Source organism: Neofelis nebulosa, chromosome 6 (assembly GCF_028018385.1).
Source record: "Neofelis nebulosa isolate mNeoNeb1 chromosome 6, mNeoNeb1.pri, whole genome shotgun sequence".
Lineage (NCBI taxonomy): Eukaryota > Metazoa > Chordata > Mammalia > Carnivora > Felidae > Neofelis > Neofelis nebulosa.
In genome coordinates, this window is record NC_080787.1 from 142,468,043 (window position 1) to 142,481,824 (window position 13,782).

General features: G+C 42.0%; 1 protein-coding gene across 10 annotated transcripts in view; it reads right to left on the reverse strand.

Moving 5' to 3' along the window:
- Nucleotides 1-725: 725 nt before the first annotated feature.
- Nucleotides 726-13,782, reverse strand: part of IPCEF1 (interaction protein for cytohesin exchange factors 1) — a 180,556-nt gene continuing 167,499 nt past the window's right edge. For all 10 annotated transcript variants that reach the window (XM_058735729.1, XM_058735739.1, XM_058735734.1 and 7 more), the window contains 2 exons: nt 9,493-9,686; nt 726-5,601 (listed from right to left, as the gene is read on the reverse strand). In XM_058735729.1, the coding sequence (XP_058591712.1) occupies nt 5,395-5,601; nt 9,493-9,686 (401 nt within the window). In that variant the 3' untranslated portion in view covers nt 726-5,394. The remainder of the gene's footprint in view (nt 5,602-9,492; nt 9,687-13,782) is intronic.

Sequence of the window (13,782 nt, forward strand, 5' to 3'; positions counted from 1 at the left end):
AAAACTATAAGATTGTTCTAGAAATCAAGAACACACCGTACATATGCCTTTTGCTCATCCCTTTGGTCTAGAATAATTTTTCCCACTTCTATGTGGGAGCCTAGACATAATGGTGGTAGCCCAATGGAGAAAACAGAGGGTAGGGCTGAACATGCGAAGTGAGAACTGGGAGAGTGGGGGCGGGGGGGGGGGGTAATAACCCTTTGTGTAGACAGCAATTAAAGATGTGTGAATCCAGTTCGAACACAGGTGAACTTCCTCCCTTCAGTGATCCAAACTAAAGGCAATTTATTATGCTATTTCAATATTTGTTCATTTCTCCCAAAAACAGCTTACATGTTTTAGGGAACATAAGTGCCACAGGTCTTAATTTTTATGATCTGCAAATTTTAAAAATTCTCTGAATAAAGTGTGAGTGCCTAACAATGTAACGTTTTTTTGTGGACCAACAATTTTGAAAAAATACATATTTTTACTAACAAGCCTGTAAGGTAAGGACCACTGGAGAATAACCACATCTGTTATTACTGAAACAGACTTTCCAACACAATTAAATGCTTTGAAAATAAGAATAGTCTAGAATCAGTTATTCTTATGATGGCCACCAGAGGGCACTATAACCTTTACAGAAACTAAAAGCCCAGTCCTCAAACCCTTCCAGGGGAGCTTGTTCTTGGAGGAAGCAGCACAGCAGGGCGGAAAATGAACACAGTAGTAGATTTCGATATTTTTCCCATGTCATTTTACTAGATATATTTTCTCTTGTTTTTATTTGTATCTTACAAGTCACTCTCAAAAAACAAAGCAGAAGAAATGAGCCGTGCCTCTTTTTTTGTGTTCAAAGAGGATAGGTGACAGAGAAGGAAAGCACAATGACATTGAAGGTGTCATTTCCACATTATCATCTTGCCCCAAACACCATGCAGCACTAACAGTCACATCCCCATCATGCAAGGACATTAAAGTCTACGGTGACTAAAAATTCTGGTTTTTATTATGGGATGCTAAATGTGTCCACGGGGCATGCTTCCCCTTTGGACGCAACATGAAGAAGTAGCAATATAGTGCAGTTAAGTCTCACAGGAAGAGATACGGACAAACTTTGTTTTTTAACGGAGAATCATTTTTAATGTCTTCTGTGGTCTATGGTAGAATGGGGAAGAGTAAAAATGTGCAGAGGAAGCAGGGAAATTGCTTCCTGTCTCACAACCTAGAAGGACAGAGAGCTGTCAAAATCCTGTTCAGAGAGAGGAGCTTTCTGTGACGGCTGGAATTATTCCTGCTCCCTAACCCGCTTCATATGGGTTGTTAAAAATCAGTTTCAGGGGCTTTCCTTTTTCATTACATATTACAAAACCCTAGCAGGGCGGCCACCTGACATTTCTAGGACTCGATTTCTCTTGCGAGGTAAGTACACAAAAAATTAGAAGGAAAATAAATTGGACTCTCAAATATCATATTCTAATAGACTGAAGAAGAGATATACCCTAAAACGAACCAAAAGTTATTGGTTATTTTTAACACACTGGCCTGTTTTGGATGGGCATCCTCTGGACCTAAATTACCCACATCTTCTGCATGGCTTTGTATCAAAATGCTGCAGGAGAAGAAATTGGGAGAGGAAGGCTGAGGGCCTAACCCCGAGTCACCAGACTCCATCTCCGACTGGCTTTTAAAGGAAAACAAATGATCTCCATTTCTTCAACCACCGCTTTCATCCACGGATCTCACAGCACCCAACAAGCATGGAAGTTACAGAAGGAAGGAAAAGGAAGCACAGTGATTGGGTCACACCCCAACTCATGGTCAACCCAGCAGTCGGTTGCTGCAGGAAGGGCAGCCCCTCAGCCCTGGGGAAGAGACCGTGCTCAACTAAAAGAGCCTCCCCTCAGGCTCCCAGCCGACGACTTCACAAAAGCCACCCCGGCCACCCCGGCAATGCATGCACACTGCACGTCACAGAGCTGGGGCCCAACAGTGACTGAGCAAGGAACCGGGAGAGAGAAGAATGAGAGAAATGGGAGGAGTTTCTTTCCTCCCTGTCAAAAAAGGAGGAGTGATAATCCACAGCCATCCCACCAAGACCACTGGGGAGGGAAAGGGAGGGAAGCCTGAAACACGCACACGTGCAAACAACAAAGTGCTACGTAAATATAAGGCTTAGGTTTCACACTGAAATCTGACTCCAAACATAATCTTTCTTAGGCTTCTGGGAGTCTTGGCAGTAATATATACCTTCAGATTCTTCTTAGGTCTTTGATGCCAAGCTGAGATTGTGCCGGAACAAAGACTTATTAAAAGTAATAGACGCCCTTCAAGTGTGGGACCATTTGATTCAGTGCGTGCTGCAATGTTCCAGCCACGGAGGTATCCTATCAGGCACTAGTTTGGGTCTACAGGCTAACAATAGAGAGAAATGGTCCTCCACACAACCCCAAAGAGGAGTCCCATCCAGATCCTAATCCACAGCAGGTGCCACAGGTTTGGACCTGATTACACTCAGGTTCTCTGCTTCCTGAGCTGGCATGGCTCTGGGTCATTTCACAGCCTTCAGACCCTACATCTACAGGAATGGGCAAAAGAGTTACCCTGTGAACCCCATGAAACTACCCAAAATCCATTTCAGAGATGACCTAACCCTCAGGAATAAACTGGAAGTAATCCAGTTTTCCTAATATCCTCTAAAACAACAACTACAACAACAAAAAGGCTGAGTTATTCCTAAACTGAGTGTCAGGGAAAGTGTCACCCACTCTTCCTGTCACTTCCCACTACCCTCCACTTTCTCTTAGTGGCCACAGCTGAAGCTGGGACCTCACAGAAGCAGCCCCTTACTTCCTAACACAAAGTAATGCAGAGTGAAAGTGTTTTCAGAGGGTGAAACACTAACCAGAAGGTGAGCCTGATCTAGAAGAGAGGGGGCAGGACGGGGCAGTTGGATCTCACTTTCATTGGGGGACATTCTGCACAGTATGTGCTTTAACAAAAGCCAAAGCTTCTAGACTAACCTGACTTTGAAAAGTAACTAAAAGGTTTAATTCAGCAATCTCATGGACCTCTTTTGCCTTTAATTTGGAGTGCTCCTAAGGAATTTACCCTACACGGTCACCTAAGCGTGTATTCATGAAAAGCCAAAGCCAAAGTAGAGCACTGAGGTGTATTCACAAGCCCGGGCCAAAAGCTTCTGGGGCACCTCAATTTAGAAAAATTGTTTTGAAGTTTATAGGTTAGTATTTCAAGCCAAAGGAAAGAAGGTGGAATTATTAATTATTATGTCCATTATTATGTCTCCTCCTCTCAACAATCTGTTTACACTGTGAATCCTAAACAATTAACCTTCTAATAGCTGCTAATTGTAGAAATAATCAGTGATGATTCCCAGAGTAAAGACAGTAAAGCACTGGCCTCTCAAAGCAGGAGCTTCGGGGTCTAATCTGAGGACCTGTATGGTTGCGTCCAGAGCTGGGGCCAACAGAACATTCACCGGGGGCCAGGCCCCCTCTTCCGGGGAGTCCTTGGCCCAGCACACTCCACTTGGGATAGGTCCCCTTAAATGTTTACTGGGCCATAGGGACTGACATAATCTTATGTCACTCTTATCTTACAAAAGCTTCTAGTACTCTGACTTGTTTCCTGTTTTTTTTCTTTCTTAATACGAGGGTTGTTGTTGTTTACAAAGTATTAACACTTCTGAGTAAAGCTTGAGGAAATATTCAACAACTATTTCCATCTAGTTTGCGGATAAAAAAAGATGGTTATTTCCACTTGAATGTCAAGCCACACTTTGACTCTATAAAGCACACTGTGTTAGCCTGGCCATTTGCTAGGGGTAAGGCCAAACTGGGTTTTTGCTGGGTTGTGGTTATTCTTCTGGGAAATATTCATAATTAGTAATAAAACGAGTTCTCTTTAACAGACCCCAAAATTTCTATTAGACCTTAGACAAAAGACCATATTAGCTGTGTTTCATTTGGTTTAGGGCTTGTGGGCATAAATGGCATAAAGCTTACAAAGTTTATTCACTACAAGAAATAACCTAAGATGAAAATCCTTTTCTGGTTAAAAGAATGCCTGACCACAGACAGAGAAATCTGAGCACTCTGGGTTGAGAACGAGAGAGAGAGAAAGAGAAAGAAGCCAGAAAATGGAAGATTCTTAACGCATGCCTCCATATTTATCCCACAAGATATCCTGAGCATTCCTCATACAGCATAGTGCAACATAGTAACTCCAGTGAATCAACAGCATTCCTACTTTCTCAAGCAAAAAAGTATATACTTAGAGAATATACATTGAGCAAAATGTATAATTACCATCTTTTACAACACTAGTAATTTGACCTTCTATAAATATACTTAAATAACAAACATTATAGAGAGCTATTCACAGAGGACCCAAAGTGAGACATAAACATACAAAAATAAAATAATCATATTTTAACTCTTTTGTTTTCATTGGGTTTTCTGGAGTCAGGATATCAAAACCATTCAGACACCAGAATCGTCTTGTCAATCTTGATCCTGGGGAAACTGGACATAAATTGACACTGTGCAGAGGCACCACACCCGGGGACGAACGCAGCAAACATTCCCTGCTGGACTTATTTCTATCTCCTACAGTGGTTTAGAAAGGCTAGGAGGGAGTGGAGGTCTCAAAGTGTAATGAAACGTATTTCTGTAGCTGCTCTGTGGAAAGGAAACTTTAATCAGATCCCCCCCACCTGGGTAGAGTGTGGAAACATCAAGCTGTCCTTTGAGAGAGTGGGAAGACAGGGCACACCTCCTCCTCGGGCTCTCCCACACACCACTCGCTCTGAAGTATTTCTCAGCTCACGGAAAAGGCACCACCATTCTGGACCAAAGGCAAGAGATTTTGGTTCCACAACACCACAACTGTCTCGTTCCAGTTGCTGCCGTAAAACACATTCCTCCACTCAAAACATAAATGATTCGAAGAATTCAACTACCCAACCCAGTGGAATATGTACATCCTTACAGTCTTCTTTTGGAAAACACAACACTTCTATGAATAATGATCCTTGGTAGAACGTGATCTTTGTCCATTAGAATCTTCGTCCCGCTGTCGTTCTCTTGAGGGCAAAGAACAGAATACACATTTCTCACATCCCACCTAAAGCCTAGCATAACCATGAGCTCCTAGGAGGGACACGGTGTTTGTTCAACTGAGCTCAATCCCTCCAGTCTCCATGTAAGCACTGCCACCGGAAGGAGGGCTCCTGTTGCCAACACAGTAGGTCCTCACCTAAGTCGCGTCTTTAGAGGAGTAGCCACTGCTTGAGGAATTGGTTTCAGTTTTCCTTTTAAGGACAGCTCTCGCAACATCTTGAATTGCTGCTCGGGGTACGATAAAAGGGGAGAGAATGTTGGCTTGTTCTCAGATAGAATTTCCAACATGGGCAGAGGAAGGTGGTTTCTCGAGTCCCTGGGGGGTGCCCTCGTGGGCAGACGTGGGGGCCCGCTGCTGCTGATAGATATCCTGGATCAGCAGGGTGTTCATCAACTTCCACTCCCTGTATTTTCTGGCTGTCAACTTCGGATCATCCAGCAACTGGTTAATCATGGCCAGGTCATGTTCTTTACACTGCCCAAGAAGGAAAAAAAAAAGGAGGGGGGTGGGGAGATGTAGTGAGTATTTTAATTTCAATAAACCCTCTTCAAATCTTTTACAAATACACATATACATTCGCCATAAAATTATCAAAGTGTTTTTACACGTTAATATTCTAATCCGGAAGCCTAAGAGATATGACAGGACATCCATTTGCATACATTTGCCAAGAAGACGTTAAGTTCTCCTACCCAAGGGCCAGTAGAAGAACGTAGCCAGGATCTTCCACATGGATCTTCCCTCACCGACCCTTATTCCACACCTCAGTAATGTTTCTATCTCAGAGTGACCATTATTTCTTCTACAACTTACAACTGTATGATCATTTCATTGACCACCCAAACTTCACTAAGTAAAACTGGGATGTAGTACATTCCCTAAGACACAAGATGGCACAAAATATATCTTTATTAAATTATCTTCATTTTTAATAACTCACGTGCATGTATTTAGTTAACACACACTGAATAAATATATAGGCTACCTTTTTATTCAAAGAAAAGACTACTAGCCTCCCATCAAAACAGTGTGTGTTTCGATGATACTAATGGAACAAACGATCTATCTGCATTGTTTTACCCTGCCTCCTCTGTAACCAGTAACACACACGTCTGAAATGCCTGGGTCAGGTGAAGGGAGTGTTCTTTAGCCAAGGAATGAGAGAAAAATGAGGTGTAACAGCCTCCACGTTCAATAATGGTCGCTCAGTCCTGACAATTTTATCTCAAATCTATTCTTGTTTCCACCATCCATCTGACCATAATCCTAATCCAATTCATCACACCTGATGTGTCCCTGCCCCTAATCCTCACTTTAAATCCACCCTCCACGGGCCGTGCAGGACATCCACCCAGAATGCCGAGTCCTCTGAATGGTCCTCCTTCATGTCCAAGGTCCTAAGGATTTGAGCTCTATCTGTTGATCCCCATGCCCTTCTCATTTCCTGCTCTGTGTTGATGTGCATTCCCGCCCCCCTACCCCACACAATGCCAGTCCACACTCCGCGATGTTGTGCCACAGGCAGGACCTTCCATATCTTTCTTCTGGTGAACTCTACTTCCTGGAGTTGCCTTCACATGGAACACTTTCCAATCTTTCTTTACCGGATTTTACTATAACTCATAAATCTATACACACTTCAGGCATCCTGTTCTCCAGAAAATTTTCTCTGAGCCCCTAAATGCACTGAGAAGCTTTATTTATGCTCTCATGCCTTCCAATGGTTAGAACTTAACATGTTATACTTAGATGTTCATGGATCTATCCCGCCACCTACTCTTAAGCTTCTTTTTTAGTTTTTTTAAATGTTTTTTTTATTTTTGAGAGAGAGAGAGAAAGAGAGAGAGAGAGAGAGAGAGAGAGAGAGACGGAGCATGAGTGGGGGAAGGGCCGAGAGATGGGGAGACACAGAATCCGAAGCAGGCTCCAGGCTCCAAGCTGTCAGCACAGAGTCCAATGCAGGGCTCAAATTCACGAACTGTGAGATCATGACCTGAGCAGAAGTCAGACGCTTAACCAACTGAGCCACCCACGCACCCCGTATTCTAAAGCTTCTTAAGAAAATCGACATTTTATTCATTCCTGTGTGTCTTGCACGTAACACAATGCCAAGTGCCAGGGAGACAGTCAATACATGTTTATTTTAAACCAATCTTTCTGCCTATCCCCAGGCCACCATGCGTGTAGCTAAAAATTCACAACCAGAATCAGGAGTTGTAGTTCAAATTTATGACCACTGCCACTAAGTGCCTTTCACTACTATCCATGAGTCATATTTTCCTACCCCTTTTTTCTCCCAATCTCCCAAATTACTATTTCAAAACCTTCCATCTCTTCCCAAATCTCCTTCCCTCCCCCACCCTCCTTTGCAGCTGAAGACCTTGTTTTCTATTTTTTTTTTTTTTTTGAGGAAATGGAAACGACCAATAACACACCTTCCCCAGTGGAGGAATGAACAAAGTCCCAGCTGATGCCGGGATTGTAGTCTGTGAGAGACCTGGAAGAGAAGCATCTAGCTCCATGCCAAGATTCCTGACCCACAGAAACCGTGAAAAGACAAATGTTCATTATCTGTAGTTGGTAAATTTGGGGCTGTTACCTCACAATAGATAACAAATACACAGGGAGAAAAGAAAAAGCTGAATTCATAAATTCCGTGGCCACAGTGCATGGAGAGCAAGAGGTCACAGAGAATCATATTATGGGCCAATAAAAGCTTTGAATTCTTTGTACAAACCTGGCCTCCCTGTGGCCAGGTCAGGGCATGGTCCTGTGACCATCTAGAGTCCTGAGTTGCTATTCTGTTCTTAGCTATTCTCCTAAGACCATAGTCTTTCTCCTTCTAGAAATGGCCTGAACTGTCCATCCTCTCCTTAGCATGTTCCTTGTTTCTCCCAACATGGACTGCAATATATCATCCATTGACATACATTTCCTCCTCCATGAATGTCTTTCCTTCTAACCCTAATATTCTTCATCTCTTACTCACGGACCAGTTGTCAGCATCTTCATGACTTTGTCCCTAATGGCTTCAGATAGGCAGCCATGTCCCTCCTCTGGGGCTACCAAAGCACCCAAGCTTGTATCAGCTACACCGCTCAGCAGACCGCATTCTATTTTCCTCTCTGTTTCCACCATCCAGTGTGGTGCACTCAGTGGCCCCAGTGCCCAAGAATAGAGCCTGGTACACAGTAAGATTCAGGAAATATTGGTCTAATGAAAAATGTATTCACTCACATCAGTTATCACAAATAAGATCGTAAAATACTACACTGAATGACCAAACATGTTTATCAATTTCATACATACCACGGAATAGAACATTTTTGGCTCTGAAAGGAGTGCTACTAATGTCTATCATTAAACGTTAGAGAATTTCTCTACACTTTGTTTTTCTTTGTATTATTAAAATACTCCTCTTCCTTTTCTTCTTCAGCCTCATTTTTGCAGCCTCTTAGGATGCTTAGCTATTCTACTAACAGGGACATCTGACGAAGAGTCCCTCAGCCGTTTCTTTGTAGCCTTGGCTTTTGATTGCTATTTCTTCCTGGAAAGAGACTCAAATTCTTGATGCAAAAGGACATATACAACCCAGAATGAAACTGCAGAATCTATCAAGGCTTTTCAGCATCTATAAATCTTCTGCTGATTTGGGACTATTTTACAAAGTATCCTGGCCTCCTCCTGTTCATGCTATAATCTACACGTGAAAGCAGGATGCTTTTGTTGGGAAGAACCATTTTAGTTGAAGAGGACCTGGAAATAGCCTCAGTACGTTTTGCGCCCTGTGCCTCATTCCCATTGTGAAAACACCTGCTTAGTCTATTACCATCGAGTGTACCTTTTCCATTGCCTGTCTCTCATGGGTTTCTTCACTCCAGAGCCTAGGTCTGAGAATCATGAAGTCTTGGCTCTATCTGAAATCTACATATTTTCTTCTGGAAGTAGGAGAGAAGAAGAATGGCACTCTTTAATGAATCCAATGAAATTCCAAAATCTTATGAATCTCACTGTTTATTCTCACAAGTTGACTATCCCAAGCCTTCATCAACATTTACTGTGCTAAGTAGAGGGTACAAAAAAAATTACACGTGGTCCTTATCTTCTAGGAGCTTGACATTTGAACTTTTATACCACAGTGAATGTAAAAATCAAGGCCTATTGTAGAAAAGTGCATTTGGTGCTACTGTGCGAATGTTCTAGTGCTTTAAGGAGGCCAAAGGTCATCCCAACCTACAGAGATTATAGTTACTTTTACTGCCCTCCCCTCCACCCAAACACACACACCGGTGGGCATGAATCTCTGCAGAAGCAGCCATTCCTTGCCCCACACCCAGAGTTTATCCACAATCTGAAATTTTTTACCTTCAATGTGCTGTTCAAGGTTCGGATTTTGTGAAGTTTCTCATTTATGGATGGATTCTTACATCGCTTCACAAAGGACTTTCTCAGCTCCTTTTTGGTTGAAGGCCGTCGGTCCCCGAGAGGAGAGAGACTAGCTTGCTCCAACGATTTGTAGAGTCTCTCCATTTCGTCATCTTCAGACACCTTTGTTTCCTCTATTAAAATAAAATTTTTTTAAAAAGCAGTAACAAGAAACCCAGTTAAAGTCAAATTGAGAACATGAGACACTGTGGTCTGAACACCAGGCCCTGCTCGCACTTCTAACTTCCAGAACTATGAGACGGTAAGTTTTTGTTGTCTAAGCCATTCAGTTTATGGTACTTTGTAATGACACTGCCATGTTCCCTTCGAAGGCACTAGGGAAGGCTCTGTTCCAGGCCTCTCTGATTCTGCCAGTTCCTTGGCTTGTGGCAGAATTCCAGTCTTCATGGGGTGTTTTCCCTCTATGTATGTCTCTGTGTCCAAATTTCCTCCTTTCAGAAGGATGTTGGTCACATTGGACTTGGGGCTCCCCCTCCTGACCTCATCTTAACTAATTAAATCTGCAACAGCCTCATTTCTAATAAGGGCACATTCTAAGATACTTTTGAACTAGAATTTCAACATAGAAATTTTGGAAGGACAAAACTGAACTCGTGATAGTCCACCAGCTAGCTCCCTCCAAATTCACGTCCTTCTCACATGCCAAATGCATTCACCCAATCCCAACATCTCCAAGAGTCTTAACCCATTCCAACATCAATTCTAAGTCCAAAATCTAATCCAAATAGCATCTAAATGTGGTATTGGTGAGACTCAGAGAATGATTCATCCTGTGGCAAAATTCCTCTCCATCTGTGAATCTGTGAAACAAGTTATCTGCTTCTAAAATACACTGATGGGACAAGCAAACTCTAGCAAACTAATATATAATCTAAAGCTTGAGAACCATTGCTCCTGATAAGTTTTTAATGTCCTTCCTAAAACTGCCCTTTGAGAGAAGGAATCCCCATGTGATATGTGGCTTTGAGCAGATAATGATCATTTCTCATGCTGCCACATACCTCCAACCCCCCTTCTTAACCACAACTTGCTAACCTCAGCCCAAATGCTTCCAGTGACGTGACTCTGCATGGGATCTAGTGGGGGACCACATGAACTAGGCTAAGTCAATGACAGTTCCACATACTGGCCAGAGTTATTGATTCAGGGATAAGCAGATGTCTCAGGTCAGAACACCTGGGGCCAGGAAGACTCAGTTCTGAGACTTGGGTGGGATATCAGGGAATCAATCTCTCTTGTTTTCCTAAACATGTGATAATATGAGTTGGAGGCTTCCACAGATCACCCCAAGAATCGTGAGAATGGAGCCAATCTATAGGATACAGCTGAAATATGGATCTCGGTCACTCTACTGGAGCCCTTGCAGTTCTGGAAGCCAATACATTGCCTTCGTTAAGCAACTGTCAGTGTAGTTATCAATCACACGCAACTGAAAGGACCCCAAATGATATAGGTTACCCAAAGAAAATCTTCATCTCTGGATATTGCTTTAATACCCACTAGAACTTTGGTCCTTTATTCCTTCATTCCCTGAAAATAATTTTGGGAAAGACACACAGCAATATTTCTTTGTCCACAATGTACTTTTTAGTCTCTAGGTGTTTCACATCTTACTCTGAGAATAAGCTTGATAGAGGGCCATATCAAAGGCATGGCATTAGGAAGAACTGAAACAAAAGAGGTCTCTCCAAAGGGTAGAGAAAAGCATACAATATTAATATAGGAGCTTCAAAATCAAGCAAAATTGATTTACTTTACAGTTTATTTTTGTAAGATTAGACATCTTTAAGCAATAACTTTTCCTCATCTACTACCAGAAAGCCACCACAAGGTGTTGCCAATGTTTTTTCATAAAATGGAGGGTAAAGATGTTGAACTAACTTTGCAACCGACGTCAAGTATCGGTCAGTAAACCTCTTTGCTCTCTACCAAAACAGACTCCAAAAAGGGGGGAAATATTCAAAACTGCATTTGAACACAATTAGAACTTCCGGCTCAGACTGTGTGCAGACATCAAAAGTGAGTTTTTCTCAATAAGCACATGAAAAGATGCTCGGCATCATTAGTCATTACAGAGAATCCAAATCACAACCACAATGAGATACTACCTCGCACCTGCCAGGATGACTAAAATCAAAAAGACAGACAGAGCAAGTGTAGAAAAGGATGCGGAGAAGCTGAAACCCTTATACATTACTGGTAAGGATATAAAACAAAGTCACCACTTTAGGAAAAGGTTTGGCACTTCCTCAAAAGCTAAACAAAGAGTTACCATATGACCCGACAATTCCACTCCCAGGTACATACTCAAGAGAATAAAAACGGCATGCTAACACAAACTTGTACCAACTGTTCATAGCAGTACAGTTCATCATACACAAAAGGTGGGAACAGCTTAAATGTTCATCAACTGAGGAATGGATAAACCAAATGTGGTATACGCACACAATGGAATATTATTCCGTAACTGAAAGCAACGAAGTACTGATACATATTACAAGATAGATGAACCTTGAAAACATTCTGCTAACTAAAAGAAGTCAGTCACAAAAGACCACACACTGTGTCCCATTTACATGAAATGTCAGAACAGGCAAATTCATAGAAACAGAAAGTAGATTTAGTGGCTGCATGGGGCTGGGGAAGGGACAGGCAGAAATGGGGAACAACAGCCAATGTGTATAGGTGTGTGTGTGTGTGTGTGTGTGTGTGTGTGTGTGTGTGGTATTGAAAATGTTGTCAAATTCAATTGTGGAGATGGTTGTCCAGCTCTATAAATATACGAAAAAACCACTGAACCATTTTTATACATGAATTATATGGTATGTGGAATATATATCAATAAAACTCTGAGAAAGTAGGTTTTTAGGAGATTGTCCTGATAACTGACGATACTTGCACAGCAGGAATACTAAGCATGGTAACAGTCCTGTAGTTAAGCTGTAGATACTAGAAAGTCTCAAGAAAACGAAATTAACAGATATCAGACTCTCAGAGGGGACATTAGGATTGAGGACCCTGGGGCATTTCAGACATACAAGGATACGACAGTTTTTATATGTCCTTTTTTCTACAGCAAGGCAAGTGAGACTCGACTCTGAATAAAGCCTAAACACACAGCTTTCAGTGCCACAGGATTTAAGTACTATCTATTTAACAAACTTCAGGAAGTAAACCAAATAAGTATTTAACAAAGAAAATAAAATGGTTACTTTAAATTTCTCTGTGTTCATGAAGCACCTCAGTTGTACCATTAAAGATGGTGATCGAAAATAAATTTACTTGTGACTAGTACATTACTTCATAATTAAGTCAGGGTAAGATGATTATGTTAAGACCACATATCTAAATCAAAAGATAGGAAACTGGTAAAGCTAAAAATAACTTTAGAAACTTAGAATAAGGTGGTATAAATGAAATGAAAATAAACAGGGCTGCCTTTGGATAGTTTTATCATTATTTAATATATTTATATAGATATATTTCATCTTTATGTTAAAAATATCAGGAATTATCTTTCTTCCCCACACACATTCCTTTCCCTGACTGAAATTTGGGGGCATTAATCATGAGCATATGGGTGTGTATGTGTGTGCATTATGGATGCGGTGCCTGGGCGTGGGTAGCGTGTATGGTGTGTGTAGTACGGGGGGTGTGGTGCATGTGTGTGCAGTGTGGGGTGTGTGTGTGCAGTGTGTGGTGTAAGTGTGTAGAATGGGGGGTGTGGTATGGGTGTGATGTGTGGGGTCTGTGTGTGGTCTGTAGGTATGTAGGGGGGTGTGCATGTGTGTGCGATGCGTGTGCAACTTGATCCTCCAGAAATAAACCCATAGGTAAAGCGGACCTGTTGGGATTACCGAAAGTTAATACAGAATTCCCCTAAAATATGACCAAATAATGTTCAAAAGACACTCTCTATTTGAATTCACTTAGAAGCTGAGGTAATAGGAAGCTGCAAGTGTGCTCAGATAAGGCCAACACTGCTGGGGCAAAAGGGGGAACCTGACAGGTGAATGTTCCTGCTGTGCTCTCGCCTCCCAGCCATCCAGCACCCCCTTCTCGGAGGAAACCTGAAACCGAAAGATTAGATGTGCATCTGACCTCTAAGAACCAGATTCCAGAATTGCCCACAAGCATAAGGACAATACAATAACAAATGGTGACATTAAGAGTCAAGAAAATATCTCTACTGGCTCTTTTGGGTCATAA